General features: G+C 45.3%; 1 protein-coding gene across 1 annotated transcript in view; it reads left to right on the top strand.

Annotated features, from left to right (window-relative positions):
- Window positions 1-19,648, top strand: part of LOC126355400 (uncharacterized) — a 145,734-nt gene that overhangs the window by 81,298 nt on the left and 44,788 nt on the right. Inside the window, exon 3 of the mRNA XM_050005697.1 lies at window positions 14,206-14,358. Within this exon, the coding sequence (XP_049861654.1) occupies window positions 14,206-14,358 (153 nt within the window). The remainder of the gene's footprint in view (window positions 1-14,205; window positions 14,359-19,648) is intronic.

The raw sequence follows: 19,648 nt of genomic DNA, 5'->3' as shown, positions 1-19,648 counted from the left end.
TTGCAATTTGTTTTGACCTTCTGATGACTTTACTAGTTGATAAACGACAGCGTCACCTGGAAACAACCTAAGACGGCTGCTCATATTGTCTCCCAAATCGTTAATATAGATAAGGACGAACTTAAGAGTCACGAAAGCAAATCAGTCCTGACCGTGTCAGCGAAATTATTCCGGCAAAGCAAGTAAGGAATTCAGAGGACCGACACGATGATCAGAATCAGACCTGACCTCTATTCAGTGCGATTGTGGACCCAACGCCAGAACCAGCAAGCTACGTCGCTCTGTTCTAACAGCAATCTTGAGTGCGGAGTGACAGACGGCTACGGGTGAGAAACGAGAGAACGGTTGTGGAGGAGGAATCCCGCCCACCGCGCGCTGTAGTAAACGCTCCGTAATTAGTCCGTGCTGGCAATTAACGGCAGCGAATTGTCTCCCGAAGGCGTTAACTTTGCCTACAGCGGCGCCAGCTTCCTGCTCCATGAGTCACTCACGCTCCACTGCCGCTTCTCCTTCAGCTGCACGTCTACGACATACCAACGTTACGGGAACCTCTGAGCTACGAATATACGGGAGGTAGTTATAAAGTTTTAATTAGCACCTCGAGCAAATAAAGTTACGTTTTTCTTTGTTTTGTTTGTTTGTTTGTAGGTAAATGTCTACAGTCCCCGTACACTCTGAAATTCCCGGGCCACAGTGTCGTAGTACACGGTTAGCGGAGCCAAAATAAAATGGCGCAGACCATTGGTAGAGTGGAGTATCGTGCAGTAATTCCTAGTCTGCATCCTGAAAGTTCTAACCCTTTGTAGTAATACAAGACGAACGGAAAGCTCATTGCTGTCGTAGGTGAACAAGTAAAATTAAATGATACTGATGCAAGACAAGCGAATGCAATACTCGTTGCTTTCGTAAAGTAATGGGTCAGTTATCTTTGGAGCCCAAGGGCAGCATAGTGAAGTGAACCAGTTGAACCTGAACCAGCGGTACACTAAGGAACTCCGACAAATGTACGTAGAGCAGTGTAGTAGTCTCTTAAAGCGATCAAAACAACAGCCGTCGAGAAGACTGTGCTGTGTGATTGTTGCAGACCGTGACATCCGGTTTTACATAGGGGCAATATTGAGGATATAATTGACAATGAATGCAATTATATCTGAACTTCTGGTAACGTAAATCTGATTTGTACTACTGATTTCGTGAGTGGTTCAAATGGCTCTGAGCGCTATGGGACTTAACTTCTGAGGTCATCAGTCCCCTAGAACTTAGAACTACTTAAACCTAACTAACCTAAGTACATCACACACATCCATGCCCGAGGGAGGATTCGAACCTGCGACCGTAGCGGTCGCGCGGTTCCAGAATGTAGAGCCTAGAACCGCTCGGCCACCCCGGCCGGCTTTTGTGAGTGGTTCCGGTATGAAGCCACTGGGGCGGTATGTACTTTCGATACAAAAATTATTAAATTTTAGTTCCATTTTTGCTTATTGTTTAGGACTATAAACTGTTTTAAACATTTTCATGGAATTTTTTGAGATGTGGCATTGTGTCTAGGAAGAATGTGAATTTGCTGTGAAATATATCACATGAAATGCTGGGTGGTTGTAAACTTCTTGTCCTTATGGTTCAAAGAGAAACAACCTGCTTAACACAGTTGATTGTTTCTTTCTCCATTTTATTCTTTTATGCGTTGCTATGATAATAAATGTTGTTTGTTTGAAAAATTTTAAAATTATATTCCAGAGTGAAACCACCTCCTTAAAACAATTGAGTGTTTACTTTTTGTCAATTTATTCTTGGCATCGTTGCTTTCTCTGATAATAAAGGTCAATTTTGTGAAAAATTTTCAAATTATACTTGTTTTCATACTGTTGAGACTCAAGGGATTAAGTATACGACAGTTTACATTTATTTATAAAGGGTCGCCTACTCAGGAAAAGACGTAGGAAATTTTAAAGGGCCTTGAAATCTAAGTCAAGAATGAGATTAACATTTATTTGCCCAGATTATTAACATAAATCACAATGAAATTAAGAAAGAGCAAAAATGATTGGAAAACTGTATGAGGAAGCGCAACAAGATATGCTTATTTGGGCAGCTCACGAAACCAAAATTAACATTAAAATGAGAAGCTACAATTTGCAACCAAACTAAGAAACACGAGCTGCTTGAAAAATTGAGCAAGTAGCGAGCTGCACAAAACATGGATCGCACTACCACAACTGCGACATTTACATTTCCAAAAACCGCTAGCGTGCGCCGATCTACATCAGACGGCGGCTGAACTTGACCCCCTCTCTGCCACAACCTAGAGCAGAATACCCAGAATCTAAGTTCACAACATTCTCAACCCTTTGCTTTCAGAAAGCCTCTGTGTGGTTGGGACGACTCTACACTGTTGCCAATTTCACGGGAGAAAATTGTTGCTAAATTCATGAAAAATCAGTGGAAAGCACACATAACGTTCCTCCTTTTTCATACAAGAAGCACATTTTTAAACACAATGTTGGTACTAGGTTGAAGAACACTGATCAAAGTGATACAATTCTGCTAGTTGAACCAAATTTTTACAGAAATCGCAACTGGCTCCCCCACACTGGTCGGTCAGTACCGTGGTATGCGGCTCTTTGAAGTGCATGCAGAACGACCAAAATTGACTCAGTTATGCCCTGGGAGCTGTGGTTTGCTACGGTATTCATTGACCGCAGAGTATACAGGTGCCTGTCTGATATTCAATAGCCATGGAACAGGTCGCTTCTCGATTTCCACAAAACTGCCCATTTCCCCAGAGGAGGAACTCTTGACTTGATGAGATTCACAAACTGCCTTCTGCCGACAAGAAAGACCACGGACACATTGCCGGCATCACACTACTCCAGAGTGACGAGCACAAGGCTGCCTTTTCAAGCACACCGCTCCAGTATACAAATTTAAATAACTGTGAAATAGCCGCATAAAATGAATTAGTTTCACATAGCGGTACTTGACGCTAACGTCTCATTGTGGCAATAAAGTCAGAATTTTATGGGGAACAACGATACAACAGTGTTGAGATAGTGGAAACGTATTACAACAACCCACCACCATATGATCCAGTGGTCAGGTGATGCGGACACTTAAAAGCGGGCAGACAAGTCTGAATGAAAGAGAATATAGTCGCAGATCATCACTCTGTGAAGAATCGAGACGGGGTAAAAAGTAAAAATCAGTCACGAATCAGTTCTCAACATCGTGCGCGACATTTTAAACACGAGAAAAGTCGCCACCCTCTGGGTCCTGTGACTTCTCACACCAGTAGTGGATGTAAAGAATATGATGATAGGAAGATTAATTACAATGAATTAGCTGTCTTATCTATTTCCTTATCAGCAGATAAAAGAAATCTTACCTGCAGATCTTCTGTCCTCTGACTATGGCTGCGTTGGATACCGACTTAAAAGCAGGTGTTTCCGGCATAATGATTAATGTAAAAGGATAGAGTGGGAGGGCCACAAACTAGTACACACAAACATAAAAGAATGGAGTATTTACATACTGCACTTTGAGAAACATATTCCTGTGATGAGGTAACCTGGTTGCAGCATGGAACGACATTAGTCAACAATTCTGGATTACTTGTTAAAAACTCTGTTCTCCGCAGCAAATTACAAGTAATAATAAAAAAAACAGTTGGTTAAGAAATGTGAGACTGTCCAACACCTAGAGACCCCTAATTAGTGGAACATGAGAAACCATCAGAAGTAACGTACTTGAGGTATAATTATTGACCAGGAGAGAGATACACTATGTTACCAAAAGTATCCGGACAACTGGCTGAAAATGACTTACAAGTTCGTAGCGCCCTCCATCGGTAATGCTGGAATTCGGTATGGTGTTGGCCCACCCTTAGCCTTGATGACAGCTTCCATTCTCGCAGGCATACGTTCAATCAGGTTTCTTGGGGAATGGCAGCCCAGTCTTCACGGAGTGCTCCGCTGAGGAGAGGTATCGATGTCGGTCGGTGAGCCCTTGCACGAAGTCGGCGTTCCAGAACATCCCAAAGGCGTTCTATAGGATTCCGGTCAGGACTCTGTGCAAGCAGTCCATTACAGGGATGTTATTATCGTATAACCGCTCCGCCATAGGCCGTTCATTATGAACAGGTGCTCGATCGTGTTGAAAGATGCAATCGCCATTCCCGAATTGCTCTTCAACAGTGGGAAGCAATAATGTAGGCCTGTGCTGTGATAGTGCCACGCAAAACAACAGGGGTTGCAAGCCCCCTCCATGATAAACACCACCGCCTCCGAATTTTACTATTGGCAGTACACACGCTGGCAGATGACGTTCACCGGCCATTCGCCATACCCACACCCTGCCATCGAATCGCCAAATTGTGTACCGTGATTCGTCACTCCACACAACGTTTTTCCACTGTCCAATCGTCCAATGTTTACCCTCCTTACACAAAGCGAGGCGTCGTTTGGCATTTACTGGCGTGATGTGTTGCTTATGAGCGGATGCTCGACCATGAAATCCATTGGATCCTGATGCAGTTTGGAATTCTTGCGTGGTGGCCTGGATGGACGTCTGGCTATTACACATTACGACCCTCTACAACTGTCGGCGGTATCTGTCAGTTAACAGACGAGACTAGCCTGCACGCTTTTGTGCTGTAATTGTCCCTTGACGTTTCCACTTCACTGTCACATCGGAAACAGTGGACCTAGGGTTGTTTAGGAGTGTGGAAATCTCGCGTACCAACGTATGCCAAGTGACACCCAATAACCTGACCGCGTTCGAAGTTCGAGAGTTCCGCGGAGCGCCCCATTCTGCTCTCTCACGACGTCTACTGAGGTCGCTGATATGGAGTGCCTGGCAGTAGGTGGCAGCACAATGCACCTAACATGAAAAACGTATTTTTTTGGTGTCCCGATGCTTTTGATCACATAGAGTATAAGATACGAATAGAGTGGGTGATAAATGTGGAAATTCTTAGCGGACCATCGTCAGCGTGTGCGCAGTGCAGTGCAAAGTTAGTGCTGGCGTAATTACGGCAGGCAAGGTAGGCCAGGTGCGTAGTCTCGCTAAACTCTACCGGGGGGATTTTACACATCACTGGTTCCAAAGTAATGGAAGTTAGTTCACTTTAATTACAGGCGGCGGCGATTTCCGCACTAACGACCAACAACATGCAGCGTACAAGATTACCCGTCAGAAAGCTGTGTCCGAATGGGGACCTGACAGCACCTCGCCGTGACTTAACTGCTTCGGAGGAAACACAGTGGGGTGCATACTCCGAGAAAAAGTAGGTCATATAGCCAACCTCCAGAGCGGCAGTGCAGACTCGCTGGAGGCAAATAAATACTCGTTGGAGCTTTGGTTGAACATTCTGTGGTGCCGCCACGAAGGTGACTCTCTTGAGAAAAAGACTCCGACCAGTCTGACGCAAATTTCAACGCAAATGGCTAGGCTGCGTATACCCTCTTGTGGCTTTCTTAAATTATTTGTTTATTTGTATTACAATTACATTAATCACCTGAGTACAAATGAGCCGGCCGATGTGGCCGAGCTGTTCTAGGCGCTTCAGTCTGGAACCGTGCGACTGCTACGGTCGCAGGTTCGAATCCTGCCTGGGGCATGGTGTGTGAGATATCCTTAGATTAGTTAGGTTTAAGTAGTTCTAAGTTCTAAGGGACTGATGAACTCAGATGTTAAGTCCAATAGTGCTCAGATCCATAACAGCTTCACCACTGCACTGCCCTTTTACACGTTGTGTACGTGACACTACCGCCATATCGCTGTCCCATGACTTTGGACACCTCTGTGTACATCAGTCCGTATCTCTTTCAGGTTTTTATGCGATATACAAAATCAATTAGCCCCTCGTTATCACCCTAAATAACCGTAGCATACCCTGTCAGACACAGGACCTCGCTTACATCTGCGTCTATACTCCACAAGCAACCTTTAGGTTTATGGCGCAAAGAACTGTATGTACCAGTCTCACTGCCCCCTTTTCATGTTACAATCGCGTATGATTCCGGGGGAAGAACGATTGCTTGTAAGCATCTGTGTGACTCGATTCTCTGATTTTATCCTGGTGGTCTTGTCGCGAGATATAAGTAGGAAGCAATATATTGGTTGATTCTTCTAGGAACGTACGCTCTCGGAACTCCAACAATAGACTACACCGTGACGAACCTCGTGCTTCTCTGCTTAGGATCTTCTCTGTTTCACCCTTTGCAAAATCAGATTTTGGTGACGCTATAAATGTTTATCTGCACTGAGAACTTTTATTGGACCCTGGATCCGTGTTATTCAGAGGAACAGAGGCAAGATGATGCCTGGAGTATTCTTATTTGCCTAGTTATTTTTCCTTCTGGTGACCTTGATCTGGCAGAAAGCCCTTGTAGGATCTTATTTCCAAAGCAGGCTAAAAGGTGCATCGGCAGTTTCTTGAGCAGAGATATTTCGATGATCACTGATGCGTCCCAGCGAATCTGTTGCAATCAATTAACAAAGCAGGCTGAAACTTACATCCGCAGTAAGCGGTAAGTACACTCCTGGAAATGGAAAAAAGAACACATTGACACCGGTGTGTCAGACCCACCATACTTGCTCCGGACACTGCGAGAGGGCTGTACAAGCAATGATCACACGCGCGGCACAGCGGACACAACAGGAACCGCGGTGTTGGCCGTCGAATGGCGCTAGCTGCGCAGCATTTGTGCACCGCCGCCGTCAGTGTCAGCCAGTTTGCCGTGGCATACGGAGCTCCATCGCAGTCTTTAACACCGGTAGCATGCCGCGACAGCGTGGACGTGAACCGTATGTGCAGTTGACGGACTTTGAGCGAGGGCGTATAGTGGGCATGCGGGAGGCCGGGTGGACGTACCGCCGAATTGCTCAACACGTGGGGCGTGAGGTCTCCACAATACATCGATGTTGTCGCCAGTGGTCGGCGGAAGGTGCACGTGCCCGTCGACCTGGGACAGGACTGCAGCGACGCACGGATGCACGCCAAGACCGTAGGATCCTACGCAGTGCCGTAGGGGACCGCACCGCCACTTCCCAGCAAATTAGGGACACTGTTGCTCCTGGGGTATCGGCGATGACCATTCGCAACCGTCTCCATGAAGCTGGGCTACGGTCTCGCACACCGTAGGCCGTCTTCCGCTCACGCCACAACATCGTGCAGCCCGCCTACAGTGGTGTCGCGACAGGCGTGAATGGAGGGACGAATGGAGACGTGTCGTCTTCAGCGATGGAGTCGCTTCTGCCTTGGTGCCAATGATGGTCGTATGCGTGTTTGGCGACGTGCAGGTGTGCGCCACAATCAGGACTGCATACGACCGAGGCAAACAGGGCCAACACCCGACATCATGGTGTGGGGAGCGATCTCCTACACTGGCCGTACACCTCTGGTGATCGTCGAGGGGACACTGAATAGTGCACGGTACATCCAAACCGTCATCCAACCCATCGTTCTACCATTCCTAGACCGGCAAGGGAACTTGCTGTTCCAACAGGACAATGCCGTCCGCATGTATCCCGTGCCACCCAACGTGCTCTAGAAGGTGTAAGTCAACTACCCTGGCCAGCAAGATCTCCGGATCTGTCCCCCATTGAGCATGTTTGGGACTGGATGAAGCGTCGTCTCACGCGGTCTGCACGTCCAGCACGAACGCTGGTCCAACTGAGGCGCCAGGTGGAAATGGCATGGCAAGCCGTTCCACAGGACTACATCCAGCATCTCTACGATCGTCTCCATGGGAGAATAGCAGCCTGCATTGCTGCGAAAGGTGGATATACACTGTACTAGTGCCGACATTGTGCATGCTCTGTTGCCTGTGTCTGTGTGCCTGTGGTTCTGTCAGTGTGATCATGTGATGTATCTGACCCCAGGAATGTGTCAATAAAGTTTCCCGTTCCTGGGATAATGAATTCACGGTGTTCTTATTTCAATTTCCAGGAGTGTATGTCTCACAAGAAAGAAATACAGTAGGCATTTCTATGTCCTCGTCACTGTCACCGGTTGTGGTGTTAGAAGTGTACTTATCGCTTGTGCAGAAGTCTTTACAATACCCAAGAGCTATTTCCGTATACAGGTAATGGTATTCACATCTCCGCTCTACTATGCATAAAATGACTTTCCTATATTCTCAATTCTACTGTTTTTACTGCCGAAAACATCATTTATACCGTTTCGTAATGTGTAGTAAAAAGTGCAAAGGCCATTCCGTAGAAGCGGTAGCTATTGCAGCATCACAGGGTAATGTATGCTCTCCTGCAGCAGTGCTTGCTTCAGTTCTCCGATCGCGGATGGTACATTTTAAACTGTCTCGTTGTCTCATTTGAACGGTGATAGACGAAGCCAGCAACTAGCCGTTCCAGCAGACTGTTTTTTCACAATAGTAATTGGCAGTTTAAGGAGGGCGCTGCCCTTGTCAGACGGCCGACGCAACCTTTTTAACTTACGCCGTATGACCATGTTGGAGGATATCCTGACGTAATCAATTAGGAAGTCGAGTCATGCCCCCTTCTTTTTCTGCTTCAGCAACTTCTTTGTTTTGGCTTGTCTCCAATCAAGGCAAAGTCATTTTCCCGAGAGGCGTGTCTTCAGTACGTCGCTGGAGTTCCCTCGCGTCCCGCTACTTCCAGTGCGCACTCGTTGTTCTGTCACCTAGGTGGAGTCGGGGTTTCAGTTTTGAACAGTCGAGGGCGCACAACTCCTTCAGTAAAATTCATGGAAGTCACTTGCAGATTATTGACTTCCCTTACCGACGGCGGCTTCTGCGCTAAGATTTGCTTCCCGGATGTTTCTTTTATTAACACAGCTGATGGCTTCCGGTAATGTAGAGATTCACGTGGTGACGCCCATCTTGCTGATTGGAGGACGGTTTAACGTCATGTAGACAACGGGGTTGTTTGGGATGAAGCACGGGCTGAGGCTGGAGAAGGATGGGGGAGGAAATTGGGCGTGGCTACTTTAAAGGAACCGTGTTGATATTCGTCGCAACTGATTTATAGAAATTACAGACAATCCAATTCTGGAAGGCCGGTCGGGGACTTCAGACTGGTTCCTCCCGAGTGCGACTTTAATGTGTTATCAACAGTGTCTTTCCGTCGCTATCGGGTTCAATACCTGACAGCGGAAGAAGTTTTCATAGCGAGACATTTGGCCGACAAGAAGAGTAGAGACGACCGAGTTCCAGTGTATTCAGCTGAAGACCTAACTTCCCCACACTGCCTTGTGGAGCGGATGCGTAATTCACTGCAGAAGCTGATCCGTCTGTTGAGCAAGGGCTTTAAGTTCGACAGACCTTGATGTTGTTTGAGAGAAGTAGACAATTTGCCGGTGATAGAGTACCGCCTCCTTTCATTACTAGAAAAATTCATAACAACTAAAAAAAAAAGGAACTGCACTCACAAGAAAAAAGTTACGAATTTTTCACAAGTCGCGGACGGGGACTACGGATCGCCTACAGAAAGCTCTTGTCTCAAAGGAACTGCGGCGATCGTCGCATTGTTACGACTCATTTTTAGTACAGACATTCAGTAGAGGACCGATCATAGATGTAGCGATATTTTCATAATATTGACATTCTTATGAATTCCCGTATGCAACACACATTCAGTAGGTCGTGCGATGCAGCAGACAGAAGATTTTCCATAAGGTGGGACTCAGCTAGGGTGCGTTGAGCTGTAACCCCTTTAATGAAAACTGGTTATTCAGCTGATTAACAGGCTAGTATCTCAGACAAACTACGCCAGTATTATCCGCAACAAAAGTGAAATGAAACCAAAATGCATGTGAGAGGGATCAACAAACGATGAGAATGTCAAATAAAATACGTGCTATCAGTGCAACAGCACGATAAAAATAACGTCAATAAAATGTATATTTCCAGAAAGAAGTTCGATATTTGGAATAGAACTATTTCGAATAAAATAAGAACAAACAGTATAAAGCAAAGACTAGTGATAAACAATAAAAAAACAGAAAAGATTCTTTTTCCATTGTTGTTGTTGTTGTTGTTCTTGTGGTCTTCAGTCCTGAGACTGGTTTGATGCAGCTCTGCATGCTACTCTATCCTGTGCAAGCCTCTTCATCTCCCAGTACCTACGGCAGCCTACATCCTTCTGAATCTGCTTAGTGTATTCATCTCTTGGCCTCCCTCTACGATTTTTACCCTCCATGTTGCCCTCCAAAACTAAATTGGTGATCCCTTGATGCCTCAGAACATGTCCTACCAGCCGATCTCTTCTTCTAGTCAAGTTATGCCACAAACTCCTCTTCTCCCCAGTTCTATTCAATACTTCCTCATTAGTTATGTGATCTACCCGTCTAATCTTCAGCATTCTTCTGTAGCACCACATTTCGAAAGCTTCTATTCTCTTCTTGTCTAAACTACTTATCGTCCATGTTTCACTTCCATACATGGCTACACTCCATACAAATACTTTCAGAAACGACTTCCTGACTCTTTAATCAATACTCGATGTTAACAAATTTCTCTTTTTCAGAAACGCTTTCCTTGCCATTGCCAGTTTACATTTTATATCCTCTCTACTTCGACCATCATCAGTTATTTTGCTCCCCAAATAGCAAAACTCTTCCATGAGTTCCGAGAATAAAAGATTTACCTAAAGGGAAGTGACCAAAATACCTCAAATTCTCTCCTGCCTGATTCGTGTAGAAAAGCATGGAGGCGACATTGAGCATATTAGAGTAATATCAAACTATTTCGTTGTTCCCATGATTTCTAGATAGAGCACAGTGACTCTTATTGAGGACAAAGTGATATTTCTTGCTAACAGTGTTCGCCACTTCATCTGACAGAAAGACTGTGCTCCATTTACCATAGTTTTCGTTCTCATTCTTCACCGTTACTACTCGAGCTATACTACGTATTAGTGGCGGTTTTCACACAAAGAAAACGAGGCTGCACTTAAGTTCAAACAACTTATTAGTATGGAAATCCATGCAGTAACCACTTGTGTTTCCCCTAGAGTGTCAACTATCTATTAATTTGTTTTATTGATTATTAATAACAAAGAAGCTCTCTAGAAACTGTGAAGACTAATGGGGGCAACCCGCGTGAGTGTCGCCTAAAGGGATACTCTATTTTGCATACTGTTTTACTTCAAAACGTGGGCATAGCTTTATTTCATTGTGTCAGATAATTATATTATGCATTAGCGAATAACTGCGATTCAGACTTTAAATGAGTCCAGTACTCGCCTACATCATGTACGAAATTCACAAGAGATATTAGTTATTTCCTATCCTTCTTCTAGTTACAAGTGGGGGGGGGGGGGCTCTGAGCACTATGGGACTTAACATCTAAGGTCATCAGTCCCCTAGAACTTAGAACTACTTAAACCTAACTAACCTAAGGACATCACACAACACCCAGTTATCACGAGGCAGAGAAAATCCCTGACCCCGCCGGGAATCGAACCCGGGAACCCGGACGTGGGAAACTAGAACGCTACCGCACGACCACGAGCTGCGGACTTAGAAGGGATTCAAAGAGGGTACCGCAACACAACCACTTCCACCAGGACCGTACAACAGCTTACAGCTGCGCTGGTGGAGAACTGAAACGCCCTACCGTAAGAGCTCCTTAAAAACCTTGTGGCCAGCAGGGAAGCACACTGCAGGGCATGCATTGCTGTCCGTGGAGATGGCACACCGTGTTGAGAATCCTGTCCCGCCTCTTTTTAATGACCGCCAACGGCCCTGCCACAGAGGTAACACCGGTTGCTCTCAGATCATCGAAGTTAAGTGCTGTCGGATTCGGCTACCACTTGGATGGATGACCGTCCGGTCCGCCGAGCGCTGCTGGCAAGCTGCGTCAACTCAGCCCTTGTGCGGCAAATTGACGAGCTATTTGGCGGCGACTTCAACGTAATTATCGTCCTTGTACAAAACTGTTATGTACGTTCGTTTCACTACGAATTTCTTTCATTTCTCTTCTATTCTATACTGTAGGAGCTCTCCCCAAATACAAGATGCCTGGAAATTCCCGTTACAGACTTCTAGAACTTTTAGAGTGGAGAGAGTATGTAATATTTTGAACAGGAACCCTTGTCCGTAAATGTACTCTTATCCTTTCTACGGTGATTTCAGTTCAGATGTGTAACAAGTCCATGTCTGCTGAGAGAAAGAGAAAAGTCTCATAGTTGTTTGTCCTGGTACGAAACAGGGTAGCCAGGATGGCGTGTGCTACGTAAGACTGTCCCATGATGTCATTTAATGTCTGCCTTGAGGAGAGGTTTACGAGAATCCTGTACAGACAGAGGAAGATCTGCTGGCACGAGTCTGGCCGCTGCGCTAGAAACTGAACAGACACCAGGGGAACTGGAGAGTGTGTGCCAGGACATGCTCCGTAGGTACAATGTCTGTAACAATCTCGGTGGTCGCCACATGGAACCGCTGTTGTAATGCATTAGTTCTGTTCTGTATGTACGGTATGGTCAGTTCGTTTTATTTTGGAATAATGTAAACACGCACTGTTTTAAATTTTAATACAAACCAATGTGCTTAAGTCATAAATGGATATTTCGTTATGTTTCCTTTCAAATTTTTACCTAATAATTGTTCAGAATTGTTCAAATAGATCTGAGCACTATGGGACTTAACATCTGAGGTCATCAGTGCCCTAGAACTTAGAACTACGTAAACCTAACTAACCTAAGGACATCACACACATCCATGCCCGAGGCAGGATTCGAACCTGCGACCGTTGCGGTCGCGCGGTTCCAGTCCGAAGCGCCTAGAACCGCTCGGCCACACCTCTTGGCTAATAATTGTACTGCATCACGCCTAATTCATTTCTTCAAGCAGAAGTAGATGAGTTAAACATCTTAATCGAAACCGACATAGCACGGAAACGGTACGTTTGCGGTATGGGGTCCTATTCAAAATATACTCCTGGAAATTGAAATAAGAACACCGTGAATTCATTGTCCCAGGAAGGGGAAACTTTATTGACACATTCCTGGGGTCAGATACATCACATGATCACACTGACAGAACCACAGGCACATAGACACAGGCAACAGAGCATGCACAATGACGGCACTAGTACAGTGTATATCCCCCTTTCGCAGCAATGCAGGCTGCTATTCTCCCATGGAGACGATCGTAGAGATTCTGGATGTAGTCCTGTGGAACGGCTTGCCATGCCATTTCCACCTGGCGCCTCAGTTTGACCAGCGTTCGTGCTGGACGTGCAGACCGCGTGAGACGACGCTTCATCCAGTTCCAAACGTGCTCAATAGGGGACAGATCCGGAGATCTTGCTGGCCAGGGTAGTTGACTTACACCTTCTACAGCACGTTGGGTGGCACGGGATACATGCGGACGTGCATTGTCCTGTTGGAACAGCAAGTTCCCTTGCCGGTCTAGGAATGGTAGAACGATGGGTTCGATGACGGTTTGGATGTACCGTGCACTATTCAGTGTCCCCTCGACGATCACCAGAGGTGTACGGCCAGTGTAGGTGATCGCTCCCACACCATGATGCCGGGTGTTGGCCCTGTGTGCCTCGGTCGTATGCAGTCCTGATTGTGGCGCTCACCTGCACGGCGCCAAACACGCATACGACCATCATTGGCACCAAGGCAGAAGCGACTCTCATCGCTGAAGACGACACGTCTCCATTCGTCCCTCCATTCACGCCTGTCGCGACACCACTGGAGGCGGGCTGCACGATGTTGGGGCGTGAGCGGAAGACGGCCTAACGGTGTGCGGGACCGTAGCCCAGCTTCATGGAGACGGTTGCGAATGGTCCTCGCCGATACCCCAGGAGCAACAGTGTCCCTAATTTGCTGGGAAGTGGCGGTGCGGTCCCCTACGGCACTGCGTAGGATCCTACGGTCTTGGCGTGCATCCGTGCGTAGCTGCGGTCCGGTCCCAGGTCGACGGGTACGTGCACCTTCCGCCGACCACTGGCGACAACGTCGATGTATTATGTACTCACTCCCCCCTTCAGGTCCTAGAAGTTTGCAACGGGAATTTCCGAACGTCCTGTATAGTCCTAGTTTCACCGAATTTTGTTACTTGGAAGTGACACATTTAACGAAAGTTACTTTCACCCTTAGAGTTTGCTGAACAGTGTGGACTGATATAGCAAAATGTCTTACTGTGGCCTTCTGCAAGATTAATTATCGCATATTATTTATATCTTTGTGGGTAAATAAGGTAATCTCTGTTCACAGAGCAAGTAGCTGCTGCCTCCTGCGTGACGGATGTAGATGGACGTACGCAAATCGGTATTTGGGAGAGAAAGGAACCGCCGGATTTGGATCTAAAGAGTACGGCACACCGTCACGATGTTATGGCAGACAGCATCCTCAGTGTTGGAAAAACAGGTAAAAGAACCGTATAAGCTTCTTATTGAAAACTTCACATACGTCTAATTAGCACAACTGTATAAATTAAACCGTTAACTTACACGTAAGTGTAGTATAATGTAGTATGGCGACGCTTGGTGAATCTTATCCATATGACTCATGATATGACAGGAAAATTTCGGAAAGAGGCAAAGTATTGCCCTCACACTGGATGTGAGGTCAAACAATGAATCTGTATATTCCAGATTGCACATTACTGATGTGTTGCTGAGGGACTTTTCGACATTCCACAAGCAAATTAATGTCCAGTATAGGAACAGTTGAGAGCATACTGATCTAGCTGAAATACATCTGTGATCTGTGAAGCGGATTCCCAATGGGCTATGGTTATTATAATTGAAAACTATGAAATATGCTCGGGATAACATTCGAAAGATGCGCTTATGTAATGTCCACTTCGAAGCAGTGAATCGCCGAGAGCTCAGTGTGCGGTACAAAGTGATCTAGGAATTCATTGCTGAAACTTGGAGTCGTCTATACACTATTTCGGACAACACTGAAATTCGTACGACCGTCTATGCTGATCTAAGCACGAGTTGTCAACCTATCACCACAACAAATAGATATAATGCTAAAATACGGTTGGAAAACAACACCCGGCTACTTCCGATCTGCCTCCATCAACTAAGATTTTCCGTCCAATGTCGGCGACACTACAGTGCCTTGTTTCTGATGAGATGGACCGTGGGCCACTTTCACACAGGCAACTGTGATTGAATTCTGCGTCCCGTTGTCATTTACAAAGCTCGGTACTGGTGAGATACATTCTGGCATCTATTACAGTCAGGTGTGAGCAAGAGGCAACGGTCGGACATGATTATATTTCCTCAATTGACAGCCGAATTCCATCAAATTCGCTCTTTGAATTTAAGTTGACAGTGAAGAGCTTGCGCTACAGAACACTACTATGGCACTTGCTGCTTCACGATACGCCCGCCAAACCAGTTTCATTACAGTGACTCACTGTGTCACAGATTTCGGTAATCCGGTAATCGTATTGTTGAGGCACTGCACCATGTCTTCTTGAACAACGAGAATATCGACTCATCTCCAGTACTTAAGTAACGATCCACACACTTGTCACATGTCTTGCTGATGTGAAAAAGTTGGCAGAACTGCTGTTTTCATCCTACGGTGCTACTGAGTGGTTGTGCTTCAAGCTGGCCCAAACCACAGCACGTTGTATGAGGCATTAGCTCTTCCTACAGCTATATGAACCAAACAGCCCAGATCAAGGGTTTCTTTTTTTTTAAATATTTAACTGTAACTGCCAGGATCAGCCGCATTAGGCCATCTTTAGATCTAAGATATAGGACGATGACTGCTGCCGCCAAGATCACATCGAGGTCTTCGCTAAAACTCCTCCAATTATTTTGACCACCATACATATCATGCCTCTACCCAGTTCACAGAGCAATTAACATTCGTGTTTGTGAAAGCTATGCGACTATAAGAGTCACACTAAAATGAAGACGTTCATGACCATTTTTTTTTATCATCAGTCTTCCGAGTTGTGTGTCACGAATCTCTCTGCTGCACCGAGCTCTTCATTTCAGAGTAGCACTTGCGCTCGACGTCCTAAATTATTCATTGATTGTATTCCAATCCCTGTCATCTCCTCCAATTTTTTGTCCTCTACAGCTTCGTCAGGTAACATGGAAGTCAATCCTTGATGTCTTAACACGTGTCCTATCATTCTATCCTTCTTGTCAATCTTTCGCTCCTGTTCCTCTCCCCGCTGAATCTGCGGAGAGAGAACCTCGCAATTTCTTCCCATGTCACATAAGTTCAAACATCCTTGTATAGTACCGCATTTCAAACGCTTCGATTCTCTTCTTTCCTGGTTTTCCTGTAGTACATGATTCACTACTAAACAGTTCTGTTCTCCAAATGATCACCCTCCGAAATTTATTCCTAAAATTGAGGTCTGTGTTTGATACATGTGCACTTCCTTTGGTCAGTAACGCCCAGTTTCCATGCGCTAGTCCGTTTCTTATGTTTTCCTTGCTTCATTTTTCATGCTTAATTTTGCTCACAAGGTACCAGAATTCCTTCACTTCATGTACTTCGTGACCCCCAATCTTGATGCTATTTATCGCCAGTCTCATATCTGTTGCTCCTCATTGCTTACGTCTTTCTTCAATGTTCTCTCAATCCACAGTGAGTGATCATGAAACTTTTCATTCCATTCAACAGCTCCTGAATTTCCTCCTCTCTTGCACGGAAGATAGCAATGTCATTAGCGAATCTCATCACTCAAATTCTTTCAACATGAATCTTCATCCCGCTCCTGAATGTTTGTGTATTTTCATCATTGCTTCTTCATTATACAGATTGAACAGTAGTGACGAAATTCTATAGACCTATTTTATACCCTATTTAATCCGAACATTTCGTTCTTGGTGTTGCGTTCTTATTTTCTCTCTTAATTCTTGGACATAGTGTATTTTAACCGTCTTCGCCTATAGTTTACACCTAGTTCCCTGAGAATTTCGAACGTCTGGCACCATTTTATGTCGTCGAACTCTTTTTCTAGGTTGACAAATCCTACGAGTCTTCATTTATCTTAATTCCTGCTTCCATTACCAACCGCAAAACCAGAACTGCCTCTCTAGCACCTTTACCAACCCTAAAGCTGAGCTGATCGTTGTCTAATAAATCCTCAATTTTCTATCCCATTCGTATGTAACTAGGAAACATTAAATGTTAAGCTGTATGTACGACAATTTCCCCACTTAACTGCATTTGCAAATCTTCGGGATTCTGTTGACATTTTTCAAGTTTCTTGGTAAGTCTCCGGACCCATATACACCATCTTGAATAATCGTTGGTTCCCAAAACCATTAATGATTTTATAGATTCCGAAGGAATGTTATACATGCCATTCGCCTTATTTGACGATAAGCCTTCCAAGGCTCTATTAACCTCTGAAGTTAACACTGGATCCTGAATGTCTTGTATATCGACTCCCATTTCTTCCTCAGTCACGTATCAGGCACTGTTTGTCTCTCGTAGAGGCCTTCAGCGTACTCTTTCCATCCATCTTCTACCTCCCTCGTGTTGAAGAGTGGAATTCCACTTGCACTCTTAACGTTCACACCTTTTCATAGAATTGTTTTCGATTGTGTATTTGCTGAACCAGTATGGGTCCCAGGGATCTATATCTACATAGATACTCTGAAAATCACATTTAAGTGCCCGGCAGAGGGCAGAGGGCACACTAACTCTCTATTATTCAAATCTAGTACAGCGCGTGGAAAAAACGAACATCTATATCTTTCCGTGCGAGCTCTAATTTCCCTTATTTTATTATGATGATCGTTTCTCCCTATGTACGGAGATAAATAAAGACACGTTGTTAGCATGAAGTCTATATTTTATAACACCGACAAGCCTCAGGGTCAATGTGAATGAAATTCACCAACAGCCGTGTAACTTAATAAATTATTTTATTTTATTTTGAAGGCTATCAGTTTCAGCATTTCATTACGCCATCTTCAGGCCCTATATGCACCTCTCCAAACGAACTAAAATGTGATATACAGCTATAAATCACTGGATATCGTGAATTCAATCGTTTCATTAGTGCTTCATTCAAAAACTTGATGACAAGTTGCCATGGCATAATGAAATGCTCAAACTGGAAGGCTTCAAAATAAAATGAAGTAACATCTTAAGTTACATGGTTGTTGGTGAATTTCATTGGCACTGGCAGTTACTTAACTAGTCGATGTCCCCTATCCATAATGGACCAAAAGAGTCTGGACCATGCTGAAGCGTCAGTAGATTTTACTACAGACAGGACACACGCACTGAGGATGAAATCAGACATAGTGCCAGTAAATTTTCTATACCAGCAGCCGCCTGGTGTGATTCAGACGCTTGTTGAAGAATCTGCTTTAGTATAGGTAGATGTGTGCTCTTCCTGTTCGCGGTCCCATTCATATTTTAAAGTGGACAGATGTTGATGATCACAGGAGTACCTCAGAATGAAGCATAAAATTCATAGAGGCATGTGCCATATGTGGACAAGCATTGTCCTCTTGAAAAAAGACACCACGAACTGACGCATGAGAGACAATTAATGAGGACATAGGATGTCCGAAACGTGCCATTTCATCGTCAGAGTTCCCTCAGTATCTCCCAGCCGTGATCTACACCAGAACGCCCGGAGTTAACAGAGCTATGCCTCTCCAAAACAGTGTAAGAATGGGAGCTCTCTCCGGGTCCCACACCCTCTTCTACGATGGTCGTCTGGGGTAGTTCAGGACCGCGATTTATCCCTGGAAACAACGCGATGCCACTCTTCAGCAGTGCATGTTTCCCAGTCACTGCATCACTGCAAAAGCGGCCTTCTTTATTGTGGTGGTAACAGCAGCCTATGCGTGGGATAGTAACTCCCAGATACAGCTGCTTCTACTCTCAGATCAGTGGTACAGGGTGAGGCGAATGTTGGAGGGGTTCTTGGGCGATTGGTCAGATATGAAGGGTTTACGATATGCTTGGTGCACATTACGGCAATCCTGCTTCTGGTGGTCAGACGTGGTCAAACAGAACCTTAACGACAAGTATGCCTGCCCTCGCTTTCCCAGGCAGTCCAACATCGAGCCGCTGTCACAGCCGAATGCCCCATAAATACGGATAATGCATGATTAGAACAGCCTCCAAATGGAGACACACTGTCAGGCCCCTTATCAAACTCTGTCAGATGCTTATAGCGCTGTGTCGCACGAGTCCGCAATATCTCCGTGTTCCTCGCAGTTGTCATTTAACATCTGATTAACAAAATGGTCCAAATGGCTCTGAGCACCATGGGACTTAACATCTGAGGTCATGAGTCCCCTAGACTTAGAACTACTTAAACCTAACTAACCTAAGGGCATCACGCACATCCATGCCTGAAGCAGGATTCGAACCAGCGACCGTAGCAGCAGCGCGATTCCGGACTGAAGCGCCTAGAACCGCTCGGCCACAACGGCCGGCTTCTGATTAACATCTGACGCTGTCTACACCGCTTATGTACCATCCTCTGGTGACCGTTGTACCTGACACAGGCAACTGGAACTCTTAATCCTTTACATGCCGCCGATGGTGTGTAAGTGTGCAAAGTTACGTTGACATCTGACAAGGTCTTCTGGGCGCTTCATTTATTTTGTCAAGCAGTTTAATGTCTTTTAGCTCATAGTAGAGTTTGCTATGTTTTGTATCTTCCTTGCAGATTAAAACTGTATACCGGACCTGGACTCTA

This window comes from Schistocerca gregaria, chromosome 3 (assembly GCF_023897955.1).
Source record: "Schistocerca gregaria isolate iqSchGreg1 chromosome 3, iqSchGreg1.2, whole genome shotgun sequence".
NCBI lineage: Eukaryota > Metazoa > Arthropoda > Insecta > Orthoptera > Acrididae > Schistocerca > Schistocerca gregaria.
The sequence above is the reverse complement of the archived record's forward strand: the minus strand, read 5'-3'. Positions and strand labels throughout refer to the sequence as shown.